Source organism: Ambystoma mexicanum, chromosome 9, assembly GCF_040938575.1.
Source record: "Ambystoma mexicanum isolate Mex_15411 chromosome 9, UKY_AmexF1_1, whole genome shotgun sequence".
Classification (NCBI taxonomy): domain Eukaryota; kingdom Metazoa; phylum Chordata; class Amphibia; order Caudata; family Ambystomatidae; genus Ambystoma; species Ambystoma mexicanum.
Genome location: NC_090931.1, coordinates 360,735,842 through 360,763,496, shown reverse-complemented (window position 1 = coordinate 360,763,496; position 27,655 = coordinate 360,735,842). Strand labels below are relative to the sequence as shown.

At 47.9% G+C, this 27,655-nt stretch overlaps 1 protein-coding gene across 2 annotated transcripts in view; it reads left to right on the top strand.

Annotated features, from left to right (window-relative positions):
• Positions 1-27,655, top strand: part of MKS1 (MKS transition zone complex subunit 1) — a 927,592-nt gene that overhangs the window by 66,773 nt on the left and 833,164 nt on the right. For both annotated transcript variants that reach the window (XM_069614786.1, XM_069614787.1), the window contains exons 3-4: positions 13,984-14,048; positions 15,872-16,027. In XM_069614786.1, the coding sequence (XP_069470887.1) occupies positions 13,984-14,048; positions 15,872-16,027 (221 nt within the window). The remainder of the gene's footprint in view (positions 1-13,983; positions 14,049-15,871; positions 16,028-27,655) is intronic.

Sequence of the window (27,655 nt, the reverse complement as noted above, 5' to 3'; positions counted from 1 at the left end):
CACGGAAGCACCGGGACTGTTAACGGTACTATTGGACTCCACGGGAATGGGAACTTCCCGAATCCACCGCCTGATATCCCATGCCGCCGGGACTTGTATTGTCCTGGTGGCACTGGGATATCCGATGACGGATTCGGTTTTACGAGGACCGCAGCAACCTGCCGGTAGTACCCGCGGGTTACCGCCATCCTCGTAATGAGGCCCCTTGGTCTTCTTTTTGGACTATTTAAATGGAGTGTGGGGCGGGGCATACTGTCACGTCTCTGGCCTCAAGCCCCTGACAACGAGTTGGGTTAGTCCAGCGGAGGAGTATGCCCATATTGGAAGCAATGTGAGAGATGATAGGGTTTATTCCCGAGAAGATGGGTTTAAAGAACAGGGATATGATTTATCCTGGTTAGGAAAGGTCCCACCGATATAGAGGGATTCATGTTGCACATGCCATATTTGTGACTGGGGGTGTGGCGAATTTAGCGCGAGGTGGCAATGCCATACATGTATCCAGTGTAGTTAAATGTGAATGGGATGTGTTACTTCAAGTGTTACTCTGTGTTCCAGTTGGTACATATTAGATTTTCACGTGCGCAGCAAGGCAAATGTCAAAATCGCCAAATGAAATACAAACACGCTTCAGATATGAGGTGCTATGAAGTGCCTAGAAGCCAGGCGACGAGAAATTTCATAATGCGGATGCGAGGAAGGGGTGTTGTCATGAAGAACTCGCTGTAAAGCAGATTGTGAGAAACCTGAAGGTGTCTCACCCACTAGTCTGGGGATCTGTCATCCAGGTGGCCAGGACACAGCCATCACTTTGGGATCCAATTCCTGGGGGTGGACCAGTGCAGGAGGATCACCTGGATGGGGGTCTTCAGGGAGCGGAAAACCGAATGGTGAGACGTGGTGTCCCTTCCCCTGTAACACCTTTTCCCCATCCTTCAGGTAGGATTCTTAGGAACTCAGCCCCCTCTCCCTCTTCCCGCTATGAACACTTTCTCACAGACAACTCACTGTGAATGAAAACGGACGAATACCTGAAATGTCCCAATACACTGGTTAGGCAATTACTGATCGTTATACACACCCGACTTGCATCACACCCCCCTCCCCCACCTCTCACGGATAAAAGGTGGAGCACAAAAGCACATGAGGAAACGTCGGTTCCAAGATTACAATTTAATACGAGGAGAAAGACTGCGAGACCAGAAAGGGTTGCAAGGAGGGAAGTGCCCTCAACCTTTTCAGACCGTTCCTTTTGTGAACCTTGGAAAGTAAGAAATCTAAGACCTATCACTAAAGCTGAAGAAACCTGCATTGTATGTCAGCGGTACCTGGGGTTCTCTTGCGTCGATAACCAAGGATGGGAGGAGCGTTCGCCGCTGTGGTACTGTCCTTGGCTCCTACAACAAAGCAGCGCCAGTAAACGCAGCACAGCTGGTGAGCCGGAGAGACTGATACCAGACCAGCCTGTGTTAAAACCAAGGTTGCAAGCGGCAACCATGTATGAGGAAATCTAGAGAGAACAGTGTGTGAAACGTATGTGACGAGCGACGCAAATATAAATGAAAACCAGAGGAGTGATTGAACTTTGGAGGCCAAGTAAGATACCGTAGACAGAGTGGTCCGACGCCACGTGGGTGCTCATTCGAGGGGTCTCCGTTAGGTATCCAACTGGTTGGCAATTGTCAAAAGGGAATTTTAACATCGAAGTGCTCCTGCAACGTGTCCAGCTGAAGCGTTTTGCACCTAGAAACACTTGTTTACAGGCGCGTTATAAATGCCAAATATCATATCGAGCTAAACCCTGTGCACATTCGAAAGTCTTCGACAGTTTAATGCAAACTGAAATTGGTCCGAGACCGGCTGAGGGAGACTAATTGTGTGAAAGGAAGGATTTGAGCCTGGCTGAGGGGGATCTGGGGTGAACCTTTGAGTCACCCGAGAGAGAATATCCTCTGAACATTGTAAGAAGTGGGATCTGAGCATGGAAGACAAAGATCCACAATAACGATGGTGATATCAAAGGGATCTGAGCCCAGCTGAGGGGGATCCAGGGTGAATTGCCTGAATTGAGTATTTATAAAAGGAAAGTTGTGCCCAATGAGAATGGGAGAATTGGAAAAAGATTGGATTTCATTTGTGTAGGTCTTGTCCAATCACAAGTGGAGGGTGGATTGTAGTAAAATACATGGGAGTGTTTTAACTGTTGCAAAAATGTATATAATGTGTCAATTTATGTGGTTCGGTGAGACTCTGGTTAGTTTGACTCCACAGCATCGTCCATGTCCTTCACAGACAATTGTACAATAAACTTGCTTTACGTACCAAACGTGCACTTGCTTCTTCGGTCTTGGAACCACTTTGGGTTAAGGTGAAAAGGGGCCTACCCCTATAGAACCTACAGCCTGAACCTGAAAGGTGTAATTAAATGTTTCTAGGGTTCTTGGGATCAAATGGCCTGCAGGTCTCGGCATGCTCCCACCTGCCGTGGACTGCCTGATTGTTGCAGGTGCACCCCATCCCTTCATATTGACATCTGTTATCACCATCTGGGCCTGAGGGGAGGGGATAGCGGGACTCCCCTTTGCAGATGATTACTGTTAAACCATCATTGAAGGGCTTGCCTGCTTTCTGATGGGTCGGGCAACCATGCATCCAGATGATCCATTGAGGGAGTCCAGTGCTTCAGGAGGTTGAACTACCCCCATGCCTCTTTAGAACCTCACCCATGAACTGGAGCTCCTGCAATGGAATGACGGAGGGTTTTATTTTTCCAGTTCAGTAGGATCCGGAATCCCTGCAGGATGGTCTAAATGTTGTTGGCCTTTTTCATGCTAGAGTGCGTGTGAATCGTCCAGCCAAGATAGGATGACCTAGTATGCCTCTGGCATGAATCAATATGACCACCAGGACAAGGATATTTGAGAACACCTCAGGAATGGATTTGAGACCATGGGACAGGACCGAAACTGGAAGACCCGCTATAGACCAGCAAAGTGCATGAAGGGGCGATGGTGCAGCCAGAATGGAATGTGAAGATAGGCATGCTGCATGTCTCTTGGACAGAGAAAGTGTCTTCTGCTTCTGATTGAGATGATTTGCTGCAAGATAGTAATTTTAAAGCAAATGTCCTTCATACATTGTTTATGATCTTCGCGATCCAGAATGGGCTGCCACCCACCTGGGTGCTTCTCGACTAAAACAAACATGGAGAAGAAACCTTCTGTCTTGACTGCAGGTGTTACTTCCTCTATTGCTTTCTTCTGGAGGGGAGCCTGCATCTTAGCCAATAAGGGTTCTTCTTGGCGTCTAGTGTCTCTAAACCTTGAAGTGGGAGGAATAGAAGCAAAAGCAAACTCTATTTGGTAGCCGCCCTTGACTACAAAAATTACCCGTGCATCTCTGACCCCCCATTTTCTCTATTGGTAACGCTGGGGTCGAGCTGGGAATTCTCGCCTTCTTCCCCTGCCAGAGGAACCTGTGTAGCGCCCCTTGTACCTCCCGAAAGAACCTCTCCGGTATGCGTATTGGTAGCATTTGAAATGAATACAGCACCTGCGGGAGGACCACCATTTTCCGAGCGTTCAGGCGACCCAACCGAGAGATCGTTAGCGTCTCCCATTTTCCGATATCTGCATGTATTTTCTGCTGCATTGGGGGGGAAGGTGGCATCAAACAAGCTCTCAAAGTCCCTGCTAAGGTTAACACCCAAGTACTTAATCGTGGTCACATTAACCTCCAGCCCAAGCGGGGCGAACCTCTCAACCTCTTCATCCCTACCTCTGTCCAGGGGCAAGAGTACCGATCTCTCCTATTGATCTTCAGTCCGGCCATCGTACTGTATTGCTCAATCAGTCGAGGGCCGCTGGAACGGAAACCGGAGCGTTGCTCAAATGAAGCAACATATCATCTGCATATTATGTGGCATTATATTCCACGCCTCCCATTTTAATGCCCCGCACCCCTGGGTCATCTCTGATCTGCTGGGCAAGAGGTTCTATCAACGGAGCGTAACATGTTGGAGAGGGGGCACCCCTGCCTGGTTCCCCTCCCAAGTGCAAACCACGTCGAGTACCCCCCATTCAGTATTACCGATGCCATAGGGACCGCATTCACCGCTAGGACCCCATGGAGTAGTCGTTCCCCTATTCCAAAAGTGACTAAGACCGCCCCGAGAAAACCCCACTCCACCCGATCAAAGGCCTTATCTGCATCTATTGAAAGAAGAGAAGGGCCCATGCGTCTTGGGATGCGTTTATAAGATGCAGTGTGTTCCTCATCTTATCCGCCCCCTGTCGCCCCGTAATTAACCCCACTTGAACTGAGTGAACCAGACTCGGCATATACCCCTCCAGACGCGTGGCTATAACACCGGTGTACAACTTGGCATCCGTGTTGAGGAGAGAAATTGTCCAATATGCACCACAGTTCCGGTGGTCTCTACCCTCCTTGGGGATCACTGTGATGAGCGTGCGGGTGACCGATTGTGGCGCCCTGCCTGTGTCCAGTATACCATTGAACATCTTCATCATGAAAGGGAGTAGGGCAGGGAGAAATGCTTTGTTGAACCCAGTGGCAAAGCTATCTTCACCCAGTGCCTTCCCTACCAGTAACCTTGCCACCGCCTTTTTGACTTCCTCGTCCGTTATGGGGGCTTCCAACACCGAGAATTCCTCCTGAGAGAGTTTAGACAGGTCAATGGCCTCCAAATAGCCTCCAACATCCTGTGCCTCGGGGGAAACCTACAAAGCGCATCATTTCTCATAAAAGGCTTCGAAGGCTTCCGGAATTCCCTCCCCCGTTTCCGCCACCCCTTCCCTCCTATTTCTGCGACCCACCTGTCTGCTAGCTGTCCTCTCAGCCTCACGGCCAGTAGGGAGTCTGTTTTATCACCTTTTTCATAAAACTTTTGTTTCAGGAAGAGCAGGCTACGGATCACTTTCCCTTCTTCCAAGAGTCTCAATTCCTCCCTCTTACCCCTCACCTCCTGTATGTACTCCTCCTGACTCCCAGAAGGGCCATGGGCCTTCGCATCCAAGGGTCTTATCTCCTCCCTCCATCTCTTCTCGACTACCACCCTTTCCCTCTTCCTACGGGCCCCTTTCCAAATCCGGATCCCTCTCCACGTCATTGTTAACCTTAAAGTATTCCACTATTTTCTTGTTCATCTCAGAGAAAAACACAGGGTCCTTCCAAAGCGAGTCATTGCACCTCCATTTTGATCCTTTTGGAGAGATACCTGCCCACTGTATATCCGCCGTCACCATATCTTGGTCGGATCACAAAATCGGGACGATCTCCGAGCCCCGAGCCTCCTCCCAGATATATCGCGAGATGTACAAGTAATCAATCCTCGTATAGGTCCAGTGGGGTGGGGAATAAAATGTGCAGCTCCTTATCCCCGGATGAAGGTGGCGCCATATGTCCCTCAGCCCCCACTCCCCCCATTGAGTCATGGAACTTGTGGTGCCAGGGGCCGGCATCTCCCGTAGCCCATCCCCAAGGCACTCCCTATCCATGGCTGGTTCTGCCCATGTATTGAGGTCTCCCCCTGTAATCGAATGCCCCAAACTCTCTACAAGAATTTTAGCCATTGTGTCCTTCAGAAACCGTAACTGGCCCTGGTTGGGCGCGTACACAGTGGCAAACGTGAACCGCGTCTTCCTGATATCTCCCTGAGATCCGTAAGGCTCTCCCATTTATGTCTGACCAGACCTTGGTCACCTCCATCCTCAATCCCTTCTGTACCAAAATGCCCATCCCGCCCTTCTCAGAGGCCCTGAGTCCCATAACTCTCAGCCGATGCGTCCACAGGGGACCCTTCTTTCCTCCCCCTTGGAGTACTTGGTTTTCTGGAGAAACATACCCTCTAATTCCAACCTCCGGAATTCCCTTGCCACCATAGATTGTTTGGTTGCCGACTTCAAACCTTTCACATTCAGGGTGCCAATCCAATCCGTATTTCCCACCAATATGCTCATGTTATCCCTGTCCGTGGATGGCCTGCACTCCTCCTCCTCTTAGACTTAAACATGTCTGCCTGAACCCTACTCAAACATAGCTCTACTGCTGGAACACCTTGTTCCAATGGACTTCCTCCTTCCTCCTCCCCCCGCATCCCTAACCCCTGCCACCTCCCACCTTCTGGTGCCCGGCTCCACCCTGTTGACAGGTGAAAACCGAAACACCTATGGTGTCCCCCTCCTAGAAAGGGCCCCTTTTTTTCATACCTCTGATTCTTCAGCCCCCGTACTTGCACAAATTTGCCTTATTTGCCCTCTTAAGGTTCCTTCACCTTGCCCACTCGCCCCGCCCCCCATCCGACTGATCCTTGGGCCCCCTCAAATATGATATCCTACCCCTCGGGTGGGGAAAGGAAAAATTGCCCTCCCCCCCCATACCCCCCACCCCCCACGAGGTCTAGGTTCAGTGGGGCACTCCTCATTGATTGCACCGCCACCCCCCTGGTGGACCGCCATCACATGTTGCCTCAGGTCCCCTCCGCCAGGCGAGTGTTTTGCTTCTTGAACTTCCATGCACCCCTGATTCGCCTCTGCCTTGCACCTGGCCTTTCCCACTCCCCGCCGCCCGTCCGGCTTCATTTCCCTTGAGATGTGGGGAGTCTCTCCCTCTCCCATCAAGTCGCTCATAGCCCTCTTAATCTCCTGGTCCGAAGTGTGTCGGTACCTACACCCCTCTGCTTCGAATGATAGAGAAGGGGAACCCCCACCTGTATCTGATTCTCTTCTCAGTCAGCCACCTAGTGAGAGGGGCACAGAGCCTTCTATTCGAGAGGGTGAGGGATGACAGGTCCTGGGTAACTGTCACCTTTGCCGAGCCATACATCACAGAGCCCTTCTTTCTTGCCTGTTCCAGGATTTGGAGTCTATCACTGTATTTGTGGAAGCGGACCAGCACTGATCTGGGGCCACAGGCCGCCCGCCACCCCCCAGCCCTGTGTATCCTTTCTATCTTGAACTTGTCGATGGCGTCATTGTCAAAGATCAGTTTGGTGATGGTGAAGAGGGCACTATGCAGGTCTTTCTCGGCCTCCCCTTCTTTCTCAGGAATCCCGAATAAACTAAGATTTTTGCGTCGCTCGCGATTCTCTAGGTCATCCGCTTTTAGGAAGATTTCCACCTCTGAGAGCCACACATCGATCTGGGTCTCTAAAGTGTTGAGGGAGGAATGGTTATGTTCCACCTCTTCCAGCCTTCACTCCATCTTGTCAATTATTTTGGTGATCTTGTCCACTCGCCACCCAATGTCTGCCCTCATGCTTCTGATCTCTTCCAGGAGTGCCGCCACATTTTTTTTGGTTGTGCCCGTGTCTTCTCCCATCGCTGACCCTTGGCCCGGATCGGGCGCTCTCCTCTCTAGAACCCGTGGGGTATACTCGAAGGTGGCCAATTTCTGCCTTACGTCCATGCACCTAAACTCCTCTCCTCTCCTGTGCCTTGGGGTCTGCAAGTTGGCCTGTGTGACCTTGGACCTATCTTTTCATGCCCCCCGAACCTAATGGTGTCCCTCTGTGCTGCTCCTCCACTCTTGTGGGGGCGCCCTTCGGGGGTGCTACAGTGGTCCCGTCTCTGTGGTCGGGGGGGGAGGGGCCCCAGCACTGTCCCAGGGGGTGCACACCTCTGTCCACAATCTCACAGTCCTGCTCCTCCTTTCTGATGACCCTGGTGGGTGGTCACCACTTCCCACTCCGCTGTCGAATAGTCCCCCAGTGCGACTCTCTCCTCCTGCTGACGATGACACCCGTCCGCTGCGTCTACTTCAGTTCCCCCGAGAGGGCCTGTGTCTCCCACTCCTTTGTGGGCCTCGTGCCCAAAGGGCTGCACCTCCCGGTCCTGGGCGGGCCGGGCTCCTACCTCAATGGGCACCCCAGGCTTCTCACCTTGCTCCCACCACCTGTGGCACCTCTTCTCCCTGGTAGGGTCTGGTTGGGGTGGGGGCCCCGGTCCACGCAGCAGCTAGTCCACCAGAATGAGTCCACAGTGAGGGAGGGGCAGCAGCTGTCTCAGCCACCCCACCAAGTGCTCCCTTGTCCCTTGGCTGGGGCGGGGGGCTGCTCCCACCTTTTCCTTATGTCCGGTGGAGTGTGCTCCTACACTTCTAGGCCTGGTGGGGCTACTTCAGTGGCCACGAATCCCCTTTGCTTGTGTTTGCTGGGGCTTTACATGCAAAATTTAGCAATGACTTCAGTGGGGAAGTAGTTCATCCCCGCTCTTCTGGGGACTCAAAGGTTTGCAGGCCCCATGCTCTCAACCCTCTGATGTCGTAGGATCAGCTTGCTATATGTCCGGGGCCCTGGGTGCTCTGCCAGGGCTCCCAATCACCTCCACTTCCTCTTTCAGTACTGGGGCCTGCGCCAGGTATTGTGTTGCTGGGAAGTTAGGGCTGCGTGTGTGCTGACCCTGGGAGCCCACTCCCTGCCTCTCCTCCTGAGTATCCTGACGTGTCTCCCTCTCCTGTTGCTGTTCAGGGATCCCAGGTGCTGCCGTGTGCTACCCCAGGGCTCCTTTGAATGGGGCGCACAATGCGCTGCAGGTGGTCTTCTTGTCTATCGCCAGAGTGAGCCAGGCACATGCCCCTGTCTGACCCAGGGGGCCCACAGCTCACTCCCGGGCCTCGCCGACCCGCACCCTCCTCCTGGCGGCTCTTCCGGGTGGACCCCTCCTCCAACTCCTCTGCTGCTGGCAGGCCCAGCTGGCCTTGTCCCTTCTCCTACTGGGGCACCTCGCTCCTCCTCCTGGGTGGGGGGGCAGCGGCTGCTCAAGGACCCAGGGTGTGTCACACTGTCCTCCGACTATGATTGCCACGTACCTGGCGTTCCAAGAGTTGCATCTCTGCCTCTTGCCGCAATCTCCACTGCCAGTGCTCAATCCTCACTCCCCCACCCTCGGAGAGGGAGGAGAGAGGGGAAGGGGGGGTTCTGTGGCCCACGGACAGTCCACATTCATCCAGTGCCGGGAAGAGACCCTACTCCACCGCCAGTGTCCCAGGTGCCCCTCCCACCAGAGCGCACCACACTCCTTATGTCCTGCTGTGTGGGGGGGGGGGCGAGTTTGCTGCTGCGTGCACAATGGGGGAGGGTGTCCTACGGCCCAAACAGCAAGCCTTGCCGGGCCGGGACCAAGCTCCACTCTTCTGAGGTGCCTGAGTTCCTCGACGCCCTCTGGGGCTCCACCTCCTCACGACGGGGGCCCAGAAAGTTGGCCCCCGTTAATGTTAATGCTGGGGGGGGAGCTTTCCCTCCGAAGGGCCTCCCGCGACTCGAGGGGGAGGCAAGGGGGGCTGCTGGGGTCCTCCTATGGTCTGGGCAGCCTCAGCCTGTACTGCAAAGTGCTTCCGTCCCGCCTGGTGCCCAGTGCCAGCACACAACTGCGTAGCACCCCGCTGCAGCTTCACACGGGCAGTACACCCGTTTCCATGCACTCTCCGATCTGGGGGGGTGCAGCAAGTGTTTACATGTCCCGTTGGGGGAGGGTGGGGCCAACATCCTGGTGGGGGCCTTTTTGGTGGGGTGGGCTCAATCCACAAAGAGGCCCTGTGGGGAGGAGACCTTTACGGAGACTTCCACGCCCCCTGGTGGCCAGTCTGAATTTGCCTTGTATGCAATTTAGGAGGCAGAGACAGAGTGCAAAGTTCTATCCCTGTGAATGAATTTCTAAGTCCTACCGCTCCCGTTCCGTCCAGTCTATGGGCTTAACCTCCTCGGATGACACCACTGAATGACGGATCAAATCCAACTGCCTTGGATTGACCTGAACTGATGTGGATAGGATAGACTCAGCCCCCCCCCCCTCTGCCCTGCCCCCTTTAGAACATACATTCTCATTAAGAATTTTGGAATTGAGGTTTCATCCACTTCCACCGATTCCTGAGATATGACGCATCTAATGTCAGCCAGTCCAGCTTTCTCCCCTAATAATGTTGTCCGAAGTGAGAGAATCAAGGGGCAGCGGGGGGTGGGAGGGTGTACTCCAAATTGTAACTGAGATGGGAAATTGTATTAAAAAATGTTCAGAACTAGATCCTTTTGGAAATTAGTTTCCCTGAATCTCAGCGAGGAGGAGGAGGAGGAGGAGGAGGAGGAGGAGGAGGAGGAGGAGGAGGAGGAGGAGGAGGAGGATCTGAATCTGATCCCACTTTTTTGGGAGACATTGTGCCCTTAGAACCTGTGAGACCTTTGCCTGACTTAATGGTCTCTTTCTATACATGCTGTAGTGGTATTGGATGCCCTGTTATTATGTTATAAACCACAGAAACCCAGGCAAAACAGAAAAATATATACTTGTGCTTGCTATTCTCGCCTTACCCATGTTCCATTGCAGCTGCTGAATGTGCTTACGCCTGCCTAGAGCAGCAATCCTGCTTCTGGGGTTGGAGTTGTTGCAAGAGTAACAAAGCCATTGGCTGCAGCTGGCTTGCTGCATCTGATCGTAGCATCGCCCATGGCCATGAGGATTTAAGGAGAGCATTTCCGCAGCCATTCCTCAGTTGAGTTTGTATGATGACCGGTGCTGCCGGCAAATCAAATTAAAGTGAAGGGAATGCGCTCTACAGGCCCTGCGTGTAACACTAGCGTATCTGTGATCAGCAGATAAAAAGAACAGGCGGAGCTGCAGTTGGATTTTGACGTGGCGGAAGGGGGAGGCACCGGTAGTGGGCGCATTGACAATTTTATTTCTAGGAATAGTATCCATATCAAATGGGAGAGACACCGGACACCCACCATTGATGACATACTTGCTGAGCTGCAGGGAGACACATTTTTCTCAAAGCTAGACTTGAGAGCTGGGTATCATCAGGTTGAGGTACCAAGTTTATCATGCACAGGGAATTATCGTGTTACAAGCGGCTCCGTTTTGGAGTGTCATCTGCGGCAGAAGTGTTCCAAAACATCATCAGGGGTGGTGTTGGCAGACCTGTAGGGTGTTTTCAACATTATTGTCTTGAACATCCCCGTATTTGTGAGCTCCGAAGTGGAACACATGGAGCGTCTGGTTAAGACTTTGGAGAGGATCAAATTGTTAGGGCTCACTTGCACAAAGACAAATGGGAGTTCCTCAAAACCAGCATGAACCTTTTTGGGTTTATCTTCCAAGAAGGGGGTGTGTTGCCGGACCCAGGGAAGGTGAAAGACATCACAGAGGCCAAGCCACCAGAGACGTTGCCGGAGGTACACAGCTTCCTGTGGATGGTGACCTATTCCGGACAATTCATTAGGAACCTTGCCACCATATTGGCCCTGGCAGTTCAGGGGGGATGCCGGCACTTCTGTCTATACATCCTGGGGAGACTGATGATGGTGGTCACGGGCCGCAAACCCCTTGTTCTGAACATGGCAGGCTCGTCGTCGAAGCCTCCTGCCAGGATTGCAAGATGGATGCTTGCCCTGTTGGGAGTATAGTGTGTCTTGTGTATAGACAGGGAGCGAACAATGCCGCAGATTATCTCACGGCATCCTTTGCAGGGACACAAGGGCACTGAGGCTGGAGAAGCAGAAGTGGAGGAGTCGGTGAAAGTCCTCATTGAGTCAACCACTCCTAACTCGATTTCCGTTGATTAGCTGACATTGTGTCTGAAGGGGATGAGTGTTATGCCTCCTCCGAGGAGCGCTGCAGAAAGGTGAATGGAAGGGGATCCTGGAAGGTTTGAACAAGAAGACTTAGGAGGCCTGCATGATGCTCGAACAGCTATGGAAGTTAAAGGAAGAGTTGGTGTTTTCTGACTGAGGCCTGCTGCTAAGGGAGCCAAGGATGGTAATCCCTTTATGCAAAGTTCAGCAGGTCATCGCATTGGCGCACCAAGGTTACCAGGGGGCGGCCAAAACCAAGGCACGCCTGAGGCTGAAGGTGTGGTTACCCAACCTAAAGAGGTGTGTCGATGAGTTTGTGACCGGGTGTGTGTAGTGCCAGCGGCGGCCCCAGTGCAACGAGAGCCGTGGATAGTTGATGCCGAGCAGTTCCCATCCATGTGAGACGGGACATGTGAACTTTGGATCGGCTGGGAGGGACACACACTTCCTGGTGTTCAGCACCCGGAAGTCGAATTTGTAGACTCCAGCATTTGACCTCATTGGGCCGGTGCTGGAAAAAGTCTTTGCTTAACATGGGTTCCCGAAGGAGAGCTGCTCAGACAATGGGCAGCCATTCAAAAGGGAATGTTTTGGACAGTTCATGCGCAAATGTGGAATCCACCATAGGAAGATTTCACTGGTAGGGCCAATGGGGAGGCCGATCGCTTCATGCGTACACTTAACAAGGTTTTTTGCATTGCTCGTGGACCAGGCCAGTGTCTGAGGAGGGCCCTATACCAGTTCCTGAGGGGAAAATGGAGCGACTCCCCACTGCTCGACGGGGTGGCCCTCGTGGATGCGCTATTCAAAAGGTGTTTTAGGGGGTCTGCTACTGGACCTGGGGAATGCAGAGGCGGCAGAGATAGATGACGAGGGTATTTGCAGAGAGCAGAGCCACAAATGAAAGTGAGAATGTCCGTATGAACCTGGCCCCATGGACGTAGTCGCAGTGAAAGGGTCTATGGTGACTGCATCAGATGGGAACGCCACTCTGATGAGGAACACAAGTCTCTTCAAGATGGTCGGTGAAGGTAGCCTGGTGGGGACGAGGCCTAGCAACACAAGTGGAGAACTGTAGGAAGGTGTCGATGACCAAGGCGTGACAGGTGATGGAAGGTCAAGCTGGTGAGGGGGAAGGCGGTACCCTCAATGTACTACACAAAGTAGACCCTCCCACCTAAATGACTATGTGCTGGACGGATAGTGAGCAGGGCTATGTGAGGAGGTCTCTGTATGGCTTATGGACTATACTGTTTGTGTTTGGTTTTAGGGGGGGGGGTCGAGTTATGTTTAGGCGTGCTGTGTTAAGCTTTCTGTTTTTATGAACGAGGAGGAGTGTGGTGTGGCTGCTTTAAGTTGCAAATGATAGTGACGTAACTCTGTTGCATGAATAAAAGGGGCATCATCGCGGCTGCACACGCGAAGCCTGGATGCATAACCTGTGTCATCTATGGGTGGTCCTAGGGCTACCGCCGTGATAGGCCTGAAGGCCCCCATAACATTAACTGCAAAGAAAGTATGTCTTGGATTAAGATTATCAATTTAAAAAAATAAATCGTCCCTTGAAATACTGCAGTCAAGAATGAGACACTTATTCAACACCCAATTCTGAAAGTATTGATTAAATCAATCTTGCCTGAACATCTTATCCGGAGCTTTCAAAGTTTTACACCCATCTATCCTTTTGAAACTTATCATGCGGTTATACTAAAGGGATTTGAGGTTGCTAATTAAAAAAATTGGTCTGAAATATTCTTGAAAATGTGAATGGCCCATGAGGTGCAGTCCTTTACAAATAATGCAAACAGCCTCTGATAGTCATTAGAATGTGCAGAGGCTTTGGATGTCTGAACCCGGCTCTGCACAATCAAGATGGTAAACGCATGGGCTCTTAGCTGCCCCTAAATGAGGTCTTGTGAGATGGCGGTTGTTCACTTTGAATCCAAGATATTTAAAATTATGATAAGCTGTGTTAGGCTGCATTTATCTCCTGTTGTGCCTTTTGCATTGTGAAATGCAATACCACTACTAGCCAGCCACTAACATTCAATGTTCATGTATTATCCAAATAAAAGCCTTTCATGTAACTCTCCTCACAAAACTTGTCTTATACAACAAGTAACTTATATGTTTGATAACTAATATTATTTTTGTGACTTGAAGTTCCTTTTGTAACCAGCGCCCTGATGCCTCTGGGTTTAGCGCGCTTTTCAAATGACAAAATGAATAAATAAAAATGTAATCTGACCACCTCTTCTTGCAGTTACCCTTAATGTATTAGTCGGCTGCTCTCGTGAGTTTGCCTCAAACTATGATGCGTGCTAATAGATTTAGGTTGTTAAGGAGGGAATGTCTTTTAACAAAGCTTTGCAGTGCTCAGAAATGCATTGTTGTTACAGGTGGATATCGACCTGATGATGACGAGGAGGCTGTGATTGGCTGGCAAGAAAAGCTGTTCAGTCAGGTGAATGACACACTGGGAGCATGTTGAAGAAGCACATTTGTTACCGATTCCTGGGATAACCCTTTTTGGGTGTCATTTAAGGGAATTAGATTGTTGCGCGGCGCTGAGGTTTGAGGCCTACGTTCTTGTCCTACATTATGTCCTTGCAAATTGGCCTTTGTTTATGGAACCGCTTGTGCTATTCACTGCACCTTTCACATGCTGGTCCCTCCAGTTACTGCTGCAGCGCCTATGCCCCAACCTTATTGTTTCTATACAGTCAACTGAATACAAGTCTCAGCTCTCCTTGGCCATCAATTTCCTGTGCCTGCCTTTCACCTCTACACTGCAAGCCCCCTCACCCTCCCCTCCACCTCCCCTGCTCTCTTCAGTGATGCATTCTTCGATACAAAAAATACAAAAACTCTAGCCATAGAAGAAGTTTGGTACACAAAGAGCTGCTATTTTACAAAATTTGCAACTTTAATATTTTGGCCTACATTGATATCAATTCTGTTAGAGGTTGCTGCCCTCGCTCGTCAGTTGCACTCCCTCAGAAACTTGAAACATTTAATCACTAAGCTTGTTTAGCTTTTAGGAAAATAATATCAACACTCTCCACTAGATTGTATTTAAAAAAAAAATATATATATATATATATATATAATATTTAAATCTATTTTATTATTTTCATGGTACAATAAAACTGTTACAAATAACATGACTTTGTTACCATTAGCACTTACAAACATTAATTTCCGGCGGCATGAGTTTTGCTTTTCTTTTCTCACCAGTCTCGGGTCCAGTCCTTCCGCCTTGTTTCTTTCACTTTCCATCTCTATTATTATCCTTGAAATTACTAATACCATTGATAATCAACAGAGCTATACACAAACTTCTAAGTGCATATCCCAGCATAGATGCCGAACCGTGTTCCCATGCTCCCCTCCGCCCTTCCCCTTTCAAGCTCCAACCTCTAAGTTATTCAGTTTCAACACTGTGTCTCGCCTTGATCAAGGCGGCTTTAGATCTGTTGTTGATGTCAAATCATTGAACATTTGCCCCCAATCCTTCCCTGCCCCCTCCTCCGCCCTCATCTGCATTCTCAATACAGACATCTCTACAAATCCCCACTCTCCACTACATTTAAATGGGAATTAAGATCATGAGGATGTGCCTGTTTTATTAGCAAAACAAAAAAACACTTGATGTTAACATGTTGCCATGTCAGTACTGCTTCCCACCTGACAATCCCACTCTGACATTGCCCACTGTGATTACCCCTTTGTAGCTATTGGGGAATGACAAATGATTAAATGGGTGCACTCATTTGTTTAAAATGCTGGCATTTATTTAGAATTTCTAAAATTAAGAACACTGACATAATCCTGGGTGCATGTACCTCTGCCATCTCTTTTTTGTGATATAGCTCTTATTGTCAACTGCATGTGCATAAAACATTTAGGTTGGGTTCTTCCCCCTCAGATTATGTCTCTTTCCTCCTCCTCTTGCATTTCTGTATCTCTTCCACGTCTGTCTTCTTTTCCCCTTCATCTTTATTATTTAGCTCTATGGACTTGTAGAAGGGTTTCCATATATTTCCTACTATCGTGTTAAAGAATGTTATGGTGTTCTGTTATCCATCTTCCTCTAATTCTTTTCTCGAAACCGTTGGACGTCGGTGTCCCTTCTCTTTGCCTTGAACAATTCTTTTTTTTTTTTTCTTCCTTTCACTCTCGTGATAAATCTGTTTTCTCTCTTTTGTGTTGAAGGGCCCTTTGCTTGCTTGACTTCCCTTGCTCCATCAGGCATGTATTTGTAAACCATTTTCTCATTGTCCACAGTTCGAGGTCGAGCTGTACCAGAATGAGGCAGCCTGTCAGAGCCCTCTTGACCGTCAGTACCACCAGGAAATCTTGAAGCTGGAAAAAGCTGGCGGCAGGAAGAACTGCAGGATTTTCACTTACACCGACTATGATCGTTACACCAACTTGGAAGAGGTACCCAGTTGGGAATGTGAGGGCATCTTTTGCATCCACTCTGGTCCCTAGGCCTCTGCATGGCTTTGGCAGTCTTTTGTTTCACCGTTTGTCCCCATTGCTTCCTGTGGTCCATAGATTCCTCTTCAAACCAAAAAGCAAACTGTTTGGAGACTTAATTTAACACAAGTTATGTAAAATAGAAAGAAATCGATCTAGTAGGACTTCCATTTTAAGTGCTGATCATTCCCATTGTAATTAACCAATCTGTCCGTGACACTGTTTTCCTCCTCAAATATCTGCATTTTGGCAAAATTGTTAAACCATGTGTTAGGGGGGTTATTCTGAATACCACTGATGTGGGGGCTCGCAGAGACAACAACTGTTACTTGTTTGCAGGGTATCCCCTTCTGTTGAGCCAAAATATCACTGATGGGGCTGGGCAGTAAAGCTTTGCTCTTAGAAGAAGTGGAGATTGGTTTAACATGGAGATAATAAACACAGATGATATCGAGTACATACCTGTGTGGACAGTCAAGTTCCCTTTCCCTTGTATTCTATGTAGAATAGTCCATTTGAGCCAAGTCCACATGCTATTTAGTAGCCATCGCTGGAAGTTCACCCTGGCATTGTGGGTATGCAAATTAGCCCAAATGCATACCTTTTCTCCAGAAATTGTCTTTGTCTAAGAGGGCAGTGCTGTTTTATACATAGCTTAATCAACCCACCTCAAAGCTGTCCGGGCTATTCTGCACTGATGATCCCTAATAAGGGTGTAACCAGGTATGTAGTTGTCCTGACAGCCTTGGAAAAGTGCACGTTTTGCATAGATTAAGGAGATGAAAACGACGGGTCTATGCAGTAGACGAGATGTGGCATCGGATGGCCTCATTATGTTTTTCTTGCCGATAACCTCCTCCCATGTGGCTAGGGACTGGCACCCGCTACCTGATCCTGACCCTGAGGGCGGTTATATGAGGAAGGATCACATGGGACGAGGGGGGTGGAAGGAGGAGGCAACCTTTTGAGAATGTTATGGTATTATCGGGTGAGATATGGTATCCGCCTTTCCTTTTGGAAGATACACCTCTGATCCCCCATGCCCTAATTGCTTGTTGAAAGGCCTCCTCTTTTCCATCCATGAAGAGTAGTAAAACCTTTTTGTTACAGTCAAATGGCCAACTCTCAAAATCTAACCGGCCGTCGTAAAATGATGCAAGACACTTTTGTCAATTCCACACGATCTTCCTCCAAACCTATTTGCCTTTTAAACCTATTGCAAACATTCATAGAGCAGTTTCAGCAAGGGACTACTATTCCCACAATCCCCACAACACTGTGACGAGGAAGAGGAGTAGAGTAATGCAGAGCATGGTAATCCACAAGCACAGGCAGCACTCTAGTGGCAGGGACACTTAAATCGCCAGAGCAAGACACTAGAGGTAGTTGCTGGCAGGAGTGGGTTGCTCCTTTCTGAGCAGAAAGATGTCTGTGGAGCCAACCGGTTCGGGCAGCTGGAAGTAGGTGAAACGCGGCGAGAATGACAGAAGTCAGCGGAGGGCTACTGGGCATTCGCTGGTGTCGGAGAGCAGTGCTTTACTTAACGAAATTCCATGCAAAGCAGACTAGTACAGCGGAAGCCTCTGGAAGCAGGAAAGCGTTGGAGAAATGGTCACAAACCAGGGGACTATCACTGGCAGACCGCAAAAGAGACCAGAAATGCCATCAAGAACCGGTGAGTCCACGAAGCAACAGAGGGAATACCGCACGTATTGGCGAATACTCCAAACTGACAGAATTATACATAACAAAGCCGAAAGAGAGAAAGCAAAGGAACGGTTAATGAAACTGGAGAGAGAGAGAGTGAAAGGGCACTTTTCTAAAAAGTAGAGACTTTCAAGTCGGTCAATACATGCTGCAAGCATATGAGAGAGACGCTAAAGAGGACATATGAGAAACCAAATATATTAATCAATAAGGCAAAACCATCAAAGGTGGGAGAGCGAGCAGAAGCTCATGGATGAGGAGTCCTGGCCGGAGAGTATACCAGGCAATTGCAAGTGTGTGTTTTCAAGAAGCCTGCAGGAGAGTATACCGGGCAATTACAAGTGTGTGTTGTGCCATTTTATTAAACCAACCAAGTTAAATAAACGCCTCACTATCCCTACCCTAACTTGGATTTCCCTGCTTATAGTAAAACTAAAAGGCAACTCTAACCAAGGGATATCTACTCCTCACATTAATGCAGCAATCAACATAAAAAGGTATATTATGGCAATTCAGTTCCACAAATGTAGACCACATTTAAACTGGCCCACAGTGCAATCAATGACTCTTGTCATGGACTGGGCAAACTCCCCTTCCCCAGATCCAAACAAGGATGTTGTTCGCAGTTCAATAGAGAACCAAGGCAATCGAACTGTAACACAGTTCCGTTGGTTCAGTGAGGTAACTCTCTAAAGTCGAAAGCACTCGCTCATCCTGGATTAAGAACTTCCCCAAAGTCTCTTTGAAAAAGTCACAAACTCTCACACATCCTGGATCGAGAGCTCCCTTACTTCTTAGGCAACAACAAATGGTGTGGTTAGCATAAGCTGCTTCAAGTTTTACAGCAGCAAATAGTCTGATTAGAGTGACTTGCTTCACAATTATATATTGCTTTCCTATAGTACCAAACTTTAGCATTTGCTCCTATCACCTGGCATAACCTTTCACCAGGTCTCTTCGGGCAATCACCTCTTGCTCTACGGGTTTACTCGCCTGCCCGTCTTCCAAAATAGTTGAGTGCTTCGATGGCAACTTTATCTTCAGAATAATAACTTCAATACTTTCTTCAACATAAGCAGCTCAACAGCTTTCCAGAGATAGAACCTTCATATCCCTTCTGCATTAATGCCGAAAACAATGTTCAGGAGTAAGTCTTCTCCTGCTTCTATCTTGACTGTAACAATTTGAATCTACATTAACCACTATGATAGTTATCCCCCAACCTCAATGGCAATCTTTACAACTTTGGGGCTTCCCACTATTCACCTCTTGTTTGGCAACCTCTATTGGACTGAAATTGCTAGGTTCTCATTGTCTCTTGGCTTGGGTACTGGTGGTATATTTGGGTTTCTACTACGGCCTCCCCACCAGATTGTGGATATTTGACTAAACGTACACTTTGTTCCTGAACCTTGTTTGGTTTAATGTCAGCCCTCTTTGTAAGTTTTAATGCATACAATTCATTAATTTGCCCTTAGAAAGGTGCAAGGGTTCTGTATTTGCAAGCGTTATTAGCTCACCTTTGTAATTCTTTAACTGTACAGTATTTGTAATGCTTATTAGCTTCTCTTTGCACGTTAACCACTGTTCGGTATTGGTAGCTTTGCTTAGTCTGACTGTCACTCAATTATCTAGATCAATTAAATCAAAGTAATAATCACAGATACCCTTTGACCTAACCTCAAAATTGGCCACAACTCTTCAGGGCTGCCTATCAGAAAATATTCAAAGAATTTGCCAAGAAGTTTTGTTCTTATCTCAGTTATTTCCGTGCAAAGAAGTGTCGAATGTGAAAGTTTCCTTTTCTTCTTTTGCCTTTCACAGTCTACAAGTCACATTTGTATCACCATTTCTATTCCTAAATGATAATACTACTTTTGTACGATATAGATTTACGCGAAACATCATGTATTGCATCCAGTGGAAGCTATTGGGAAACTTCATTCAATATTTCTGAAGGATGTTATAAGGTCTACACATCGGCATGCAATGATAATATAGTTTATAGAGTTGGCAGTAATCTTGGGTCTTAATCCAGTCGGAGCGTCCTAGCTTTGTTTTCACCGATATAGGGTTATCAAGGAGCTGGCCCTCAGTTAAGTCCAAATTTAACAAGATCCTCGTACAGTTTTTCTTCCATTCCTGGAGAGTTCGATCTTTGTTGTTGTTGTTAAATGGATAGTGCGCTCAAAAATATTATTGTCCTGATCGTTCGGGCATGTGTTTTTCAGCATACAGTGATCGATCGTAAAAAACTTTCCTATGCATCTTACCTTGGTTTTCCTCCCTTTTACACATGCGAAAACAAGGAGTCGGGTGTGGCCATCTTGTGCTAATCTTATCCGTTGCTGCATCGCATGAAGGTCAAGTGCCCCTGCAGCACTAAATCATATCCCCCGCTCCTGAAGCTGACATCACTATTCCAAACGATATGCTCCACCTATTTTCATGATGTTAGCGGGCAGCGTAGCCAAACGTGCCCAGTCATCACCCACGTAATAATAGAAGCAGAACACGGAAGATCAACACACTCGCGTGTCACAAATCGAATTTGATACCAACAACTTTACAAAAAGCATCATTAATCTGCAATTTCGCAATTGCTTTTATTTATCAAAGAATTCGCCAAAAACCCCATTGAGATCCACTGATTGGGATGAACGACCTATAGTTGTGTGTCCTTAGGCTTCAGTGGCAAAGGTTTTAAATGACGCAGATGGTGTTCCTTTCGGGAGAACATGTGAATTCGACGCATCAGATTCTTGCTACACCGTAAACGATGACCGGTTGCTCCTTGCAACTGGTACCGCCAAAGAGCATATCGGTTCCGGTCTATCGTCCCAGATGATGGTGATGCTGAACGATGCGGTCAGGCGTATCTGCCACTGCTGGTTGAAAACGCCATCCCACGGCAGCTGGAAACTATTGCATTCGCAGAACGGTACAATATGTCTGTGTAGATAACAGAATAAAAAATATTTTAGTATCCTTTCTTTATGCTAATTTGTTGTAATTCTGCACCGGATGAAACGGAATAACGAACACAAACCACACACAATGAACACACACTGGCAACGTGGGGGACTATTTTAGACTATGTTGTGCATCAAAGGTTAGCGCTGAGAAGTCGGTATAGCTCCCAAAAGTATGGATAAAGTGAGTCAGAAATGGGACAACAGACAGATGGCATGGTAACGGAACTGGGAATATATTTATAGAAAAGCAAATCAATTGCCCTCAAAATGTTCTGACCCCGGCCCTTTCAATAATGCAACCTTGATTGCACACCCTGATATTTCATGGGACGAAGTGGTTTAGATATCACTAGCCTGCATACAGGTTGTGCTTTTGTCTCGTCTAGGAGTAATCGTCACAATATGCTCCAACGAACAACCCATAACTATGTCAATAATCGATATAGGCCAAAAATCCCAACCTTTACTCAACCTGACTTAACCAAAACACCAATAACAATTATTAGTAGACTTATAAATAAACAGTGAGTTACGCACTCAGTATTTTAAATATGGCGCGGTATACGGAACAACATATTCTGTCCTCTCTTTGCATCAAAATGCCATTTTAGCACGTTGCTAAATTCTACAATATGCAAAAAGGCCAATTTCCCCCTTTTTTTTATCGCAAAAATATTATGTATAGTTCAACTTAAATTATGTTTTATTGTTCCACTGTCCGATCTGAACAACGGTTTGCATAAATTGAAACAATGTTCCAATGTTCACTTTTATAATAGCAAATTTTATCATTTTTGCAAGTATTCCACACCTTCTGTCCTTCTAGCCTGGCGATTGCTCCCTTTGGTCCAAGGTCACATAACAATTGAAGCTTGTTTTCATCGCTTATGTTTGATAAGTTTCATTTGTGAGAATGAATGCCATAATATTAAAACATACCGGAGAAGATGCCGCAGTGTGAACTGATACATTTCTTCTTTCACCATAAGCATCATCCCACGAAGTGACCTTCACTCCATGGAGCACTGAGCACAGCAGGTGCACGTGGCATTCGAAAAAAAACAAGAAAAATAAACAAATTGTTGGTATCCACCAATGCCGCGCAATCTTGAATACTGTCTCACCCATCACTAGTGCGGGTTATTAACCTATATGTGATGTCATTCACAACGCTGTGGCCTTTCCATGGGCAAAAGCATTAGATCTGGAGTCTCAACGTTCACCAACAACATCTACCTTTGTTGATTATTATTTAATTTCGGAATAAAGTTAACCTTGAGAAACCCTGCAACCCATCTCTTTGCTTCTTTCACGAGAGGTTTGTATTCATTAGGTTCTGAGCATAGTGTGAACTGCTGTCCCATGTTATCAATCCCACCTGAGGCAGCCCTGTCTAGGTTCAAGCGAGACGGGTCACATTGCTTGCCCATACCCGGTTAGTAGTATTTATCATCCGACTATGCCTTGTCTCAATCGGCAGTGCTTGTGCATAGGCTAAGCGCGGATGAGCATTAGCCAATTTTTTCTGATTCTTTCACCTGAATTTTAAACGCGGACCAGAGAAGTCTGTAGCCCTGTGCTGAACATTGCAGTAGCGTGCGAAGTCACGCAATAGCGACGGTCAAGCAAAAAGCTTATCTACTTGGGAAGGCCGTAGCAAGTCGGGAAGGGGCCTGAGGCGATGAAGAATTGGTTCCAGCTATTGCAGCAGTGTGTGCCCTTCGTGGCAGATCAGTTTTTTCGAAATCTGAAGACGGCCGGTGAGTGCAGGCCATACCAGCCAACATAGAATTCCTTTGCTCGACTCTATTCTTTGTACCGTGAATCTCAGCAAGAAATCAAGTCTATAATAGGTACGGTATAGAACTATGAATTGATATAGAACTATGAATTGTATTCTGTATAACTGTCATTAAAGGAGAGTTGGACTTTGGGGTGTAAAATGCTTTTTGTTTTCACAGAGCAGGGGAAGCCATGACTTCAAATTAGTTTTTGACCACAGTTACACTGAAGGTAAGTAAAACTGATAGTACAAGGCACTGAAAGCCTCGTGTAACCTAGGATTCATTTTGTGTGTGTACAAAATGCACAACGATATCGTATGGCATTTATAACGCTCATATGCACAAGTGCTTCAAGCTGCGATGAGGCAAGGGAAGGGAGACCGATGGAAGACGGAGGCAAAGGTCTTACTAGTCCAAGTGACAGTGATATCGCGAAAGCGCAAAACGAAGGTGGGTGGGGGGCAAGGATAAAAGTGCTGTGGGAAAGGTGGAGTGGCCAGTGGAGTGCAAAGGATAAACAGTCCAAAAAAATAAAGGAATCCAATAAATAAAAAGCACGGCCAGCAGGTGGAAAGTGCAAGGGTAAGTGCAGAGAATGGGTGTCGATTGCTGTTGGGGTGCTGTAGGGATACAGAAACAGTCCCTGAGTGCAAGTATTGTCAGGGGGGGCAGTGCAGGTGGGCAACTGGCGGGTAGGGGACTTGGCCCCAAGATGAAAGGGTAACCGGGTCAGACGTTATCCTGGCAACCAGCACATTTACAGTGAGCAGATCAGCAGGGGATAGGGGGAGAAAAGCAGATATAGAGTAGAGGAAGGACCCAAGTTGGAACAGGGAGGGTCGATCGGAGAGGAAAGAAGTTAGCCAAGCCAGGGCATGATCGGTGATAACCCCGGTTATCATGGAGGCGATTGAAAAGGATGGTAAGGCTCAGCATGTCAAAGGCAGAGTAGCGATTGAGTAAGATGAGGACACAGACGGGGGGGGGGGGGTGTGAAGGAATCCAGTTTGGAAAGCACTTCCTCAGCGATGTTCAGCAGAGCAGTTTTTGTGTGTCCTGAGGAAGTACACGAGGCATCCAGTTGTATGTAAAATTCTGCAAGAAGGAGACCTTAACAATTCCCAAGCGCCTGATTTTAAAATGGCCGGCCCACATCCAGTACGTGGTTCAAATGGAGGCTGTTTATGTGTTGCCTAGCAATGCAGCCGTATTTTAAACCAATCCCCGCCTCCAGCAGGTGGAAACCGGCCCTGGCGGAAAAGGCCAGAGGATAAGGCCCTTTTGCATCCTGAACAGCCACACCATATCCTGAAGGCGGAGAGGGCAGGAGCCCTTCTCCCACCTCCCCCACCACTACCGTAGCAGTTGAGGATCATCCGCGTGCTGCAGGAGCAGCTGGAGTCATCTTCACAATGCACCTTGTGCAACAGACCCTTGCACCAACGAAAGTGCTAACATCAGCGGTGAGCACCATTCTGCCAGAAGCCATCTACCATCACGTTTATTGAATATGAGCCTCGCTCGATTTTGAGCACTTTTTCTTTCGCTGTTTCCCTGCTAATCCCCAAGCCGCCTGATTTTAAAATGGCTGGCCCACATCCAGTATGTGGTTCAAAAGGAGGCTGTTTATGTGTTGCCTAGCAGTGCAACCTTATTTTAAACCCATCCCTGCCGCCCGCAGGCGGAAGCCAGTCCTTGCAGAAAAGGCCAGAGGATAGGGCCCTGTCTGTGCTCTGTCCGCGCTAGGGCCGTGCTGCCGTGTCCCCTCTCCTTGCTCAAGTCGGATGGGACCTCAATCAGATTTCATATCTGTAGGTAAGCTGTATAGTTCGGCACGCTGTGCCGATATCCTTCTTCTCCGTCGGAACCTGCTGCACACCTTGCAGCTTTTACGTAATCAACGTTACAAACTACGCCACGGAACCAATAATTATATACCAGACTGTTCCTCATTGGCGTACCAGTTAACAAACTCTTGCAATATATGATCATGGTGTTACTAAGCTTACCAAACTTTCAGGCCATTCCCACGCTTGAAGCTACGCTCACCGGCCTTATCTACATATTGTGTCCCATCGAGCGCATTAAACAAATGTACTGCCTCCCCCACCTTTATTGTCCGTACTGCCTACTTGTATGAAGGCAACTAATGTGCTTTTATAATCATGAGGACAGCTGTCCGTTTCTCGACATGAAACCAGTTAAATACTACAGCCCCACTTATGTACTTTTGCTAATGTGTCAGGCTAATCGTAGTAGCTCATCTGCACGCCTTAGCAGCTTTTCTCGACATGTACCTCTCTGCCATTGACATACACCACATTGTAATACTGTTAACCTCGTGATTATATGCTAGCGCCCTTGCCATAGCCTGATGAGCATTTTTCTACATTGTATAAGCATTTCTCAACAGTGTGTTTGTCATATTAATAATATACACTTAGCTACCGGGCTGTCTGCGAAGTAACTTTTGTGCCATACTACACGACTCCTCTACGTATATTAATCCTATGTCTCCAGATGGCATTCCTATGCACAGTATCTACTCGCCTCCCTACGTCTTGTCCGACTTGCATCCAGAGCCAGCTGCCCGCCTCTCCCATATTATGTATGCCTTCACTTGCCTCTTTGTAAGACTGTTTGCTTTACTGGTTGCTAGTTACTATGCTACAGTTATAGATTCCCTACATATAGTGTCGGTACCCAATTATGACCACTCCTACCTTACCACCACTATGGATTAAGCCTACTCATTTCTTGCCACCCCTGAAGCACAACCTCCAGTCGATAACCATTCGAGCTACCATAGCTACATTCGGGTATTAAGCATCCGAATACAGATGCCGTCACTTCTACTGGCTCAGATAGTACCCTAACTCCCATCCAGTGGATTAAACGCTTTGCCTCCAGACCAGTACCTAACCAACCTTGCTCTACTAGTGCTAGAAATGATAGGCTTGGCTCAAGATTTACCAGAACCTACTCTCTACAGACCAGCCTTCCCACCAAACTTAGTCTCAACTCCACCACTAAGAAACTATACAAATAAAAACAAAGCTAGTCAGAGAAACCCCCTTACTAACTCTTCCAACACTGCCAAAGGTGCCCTAATCAACGCAGATCCATGGTGGCACATGCTATAGACATAGCTGACCTGATAATCTCTGAAAAACTAGACTTCTTAGCAATAACTGAGACATGGCTTCATGCTGTAGTTGGTCCTTCTCTTCTACTCACTATACCCGATAACTACACCATCCTGAGAGTAGATGGAGAAGATAGAGAAGTTTCTAGAGGTGGTGGCCTTGCCTTCATTGCTAAGTACAGTCTAGGTCTCAGAGTATCCACATCCCCTCACGTCCAGTCCTGTGAACTGCTCACTGTGAAACTCCCCATCACTAACTCACGCACCCTAACTGCTCACCTAATCGATAGACCTCCAGGTCCCATCGGCTCCTTCGAGGAAGACCTCACAACTACACTATCTGCAAACACCAAACCTACTTCTCAAATACTAATGATAGGAGACTTTAACCTTGGTCTTAACCAACGACCCTAATGACCATCATGCTTTTGCATTGTCAAACACCCTTACCGAACTAGGCCTTAAGTAAAGAGTTAATCAGCCTACCCACAATAAAGGCAGAACCCTAGACTGGGTGGCCGATATCAATTGTGAGACCACGATCACCTCCATTTAACCTCAGACATGGACAACACTACCTACTGTCCTTTACCATACAAGCAAGTATACCGACTATAAAGACTAATCTAATAGCTCCTCCACTTCTTACCAGGAATAAACGGAACATTTCAGTAGACAAGTTAATGCCACATCTGCTACCTATCTTAAACCTCACGCTGGCTATTTCTGACCCAGCTATGCTAGTAGATTTATATCATTCTATTATCACACAAGATACTATTGTCCTGCTCATAATGCGCAACGGTAAACTTAGAGCCCACATGAATTTGTGGTTTACACCCCAATTAAAAGCCTTGCAGGCAGAAAAAAGGAAAATGGAAGTCTTGTGGAAAAATCTCCACACCGAGGATAATAAATGTAACCTACTGAAAATTTCAGCTAACTACAAAACCGAAATACTACTAACCAAACGTGAGACATATAATGACAGGATCAATAAAGCTAGCTCTAGCACCAAGGAACACGTTGCTATCCTAAGAGAAATGGAAGCCCTTATCCCCCTGTGGACACTTGCACAAAGGATAAAGCATGGTGCACTAATATTCAAAATGCACTGTCCAACAAAATCTCCCTCCTCCAAAACAAAATACCTGAAAAAAAGTTGAACCTTCCTAAAACTTACCCGGACTACACTCTGCACGTACAGCGCAGCAGGATGAACTTTGGGGCGGTGAAAAGGAGGTTGAGAGAGGCCGGCCACCGATGCATGTTGCTCTACCTGGCCAAACTGAAAGTGTTCTACAAGAACAAAACACTGTTTTTTTGAGACGCCGGAGGATGCTATGGATTGGCTGGACATGCAGGGTCGCCCTCAGGAACCGGATATCTAGATGGGAACCGTAGAAGATAAGTAGCATGCAGCTGGGCCATCCCCGGTGACATAACATAAGACATTGGAACTAGAATTTAGTATCACATAAAGCTGGTGGGGAATGTGTTGTAACAAATATAGGCTGGCAAGATCCGTTAGATGCTACAATGCTACTTAGATGAAGACATTGGGACTTGAATATAGTGTTTAATAAAGCATGTGGGGAATGCGTTGCAACATATATGTGCTGATAGGATCCGTTGGATGTAACTATTCCAATCGGATGAGTGGGAGCTCCAGGGAGACTATCCCTGAACCCCTTAGTTGTACACTTAGTTAGGTCACTGTTAGATCAGTGACGCCCCGCGGGGTCCTAGTCCTCGGTCACGAGACAAGACCAGACGCGGGTGGGCCTGAGATCCAGGGATGGAGCTGGGCATTTGTTGGGGCAGGGTAGGGTGGGGGGAGGGGAAGGGTTGTGTGCAGTGGGGTAGAGTTGGCGAGAGGGTAGGGGGGGGAGTTGTTGGGGTTGGGGGGGATAAGAGCCGGACTACGGGCCATCAGGGAAGACATAGGAAGTGAGAGTGGGTGGGGAGTACATCGAGT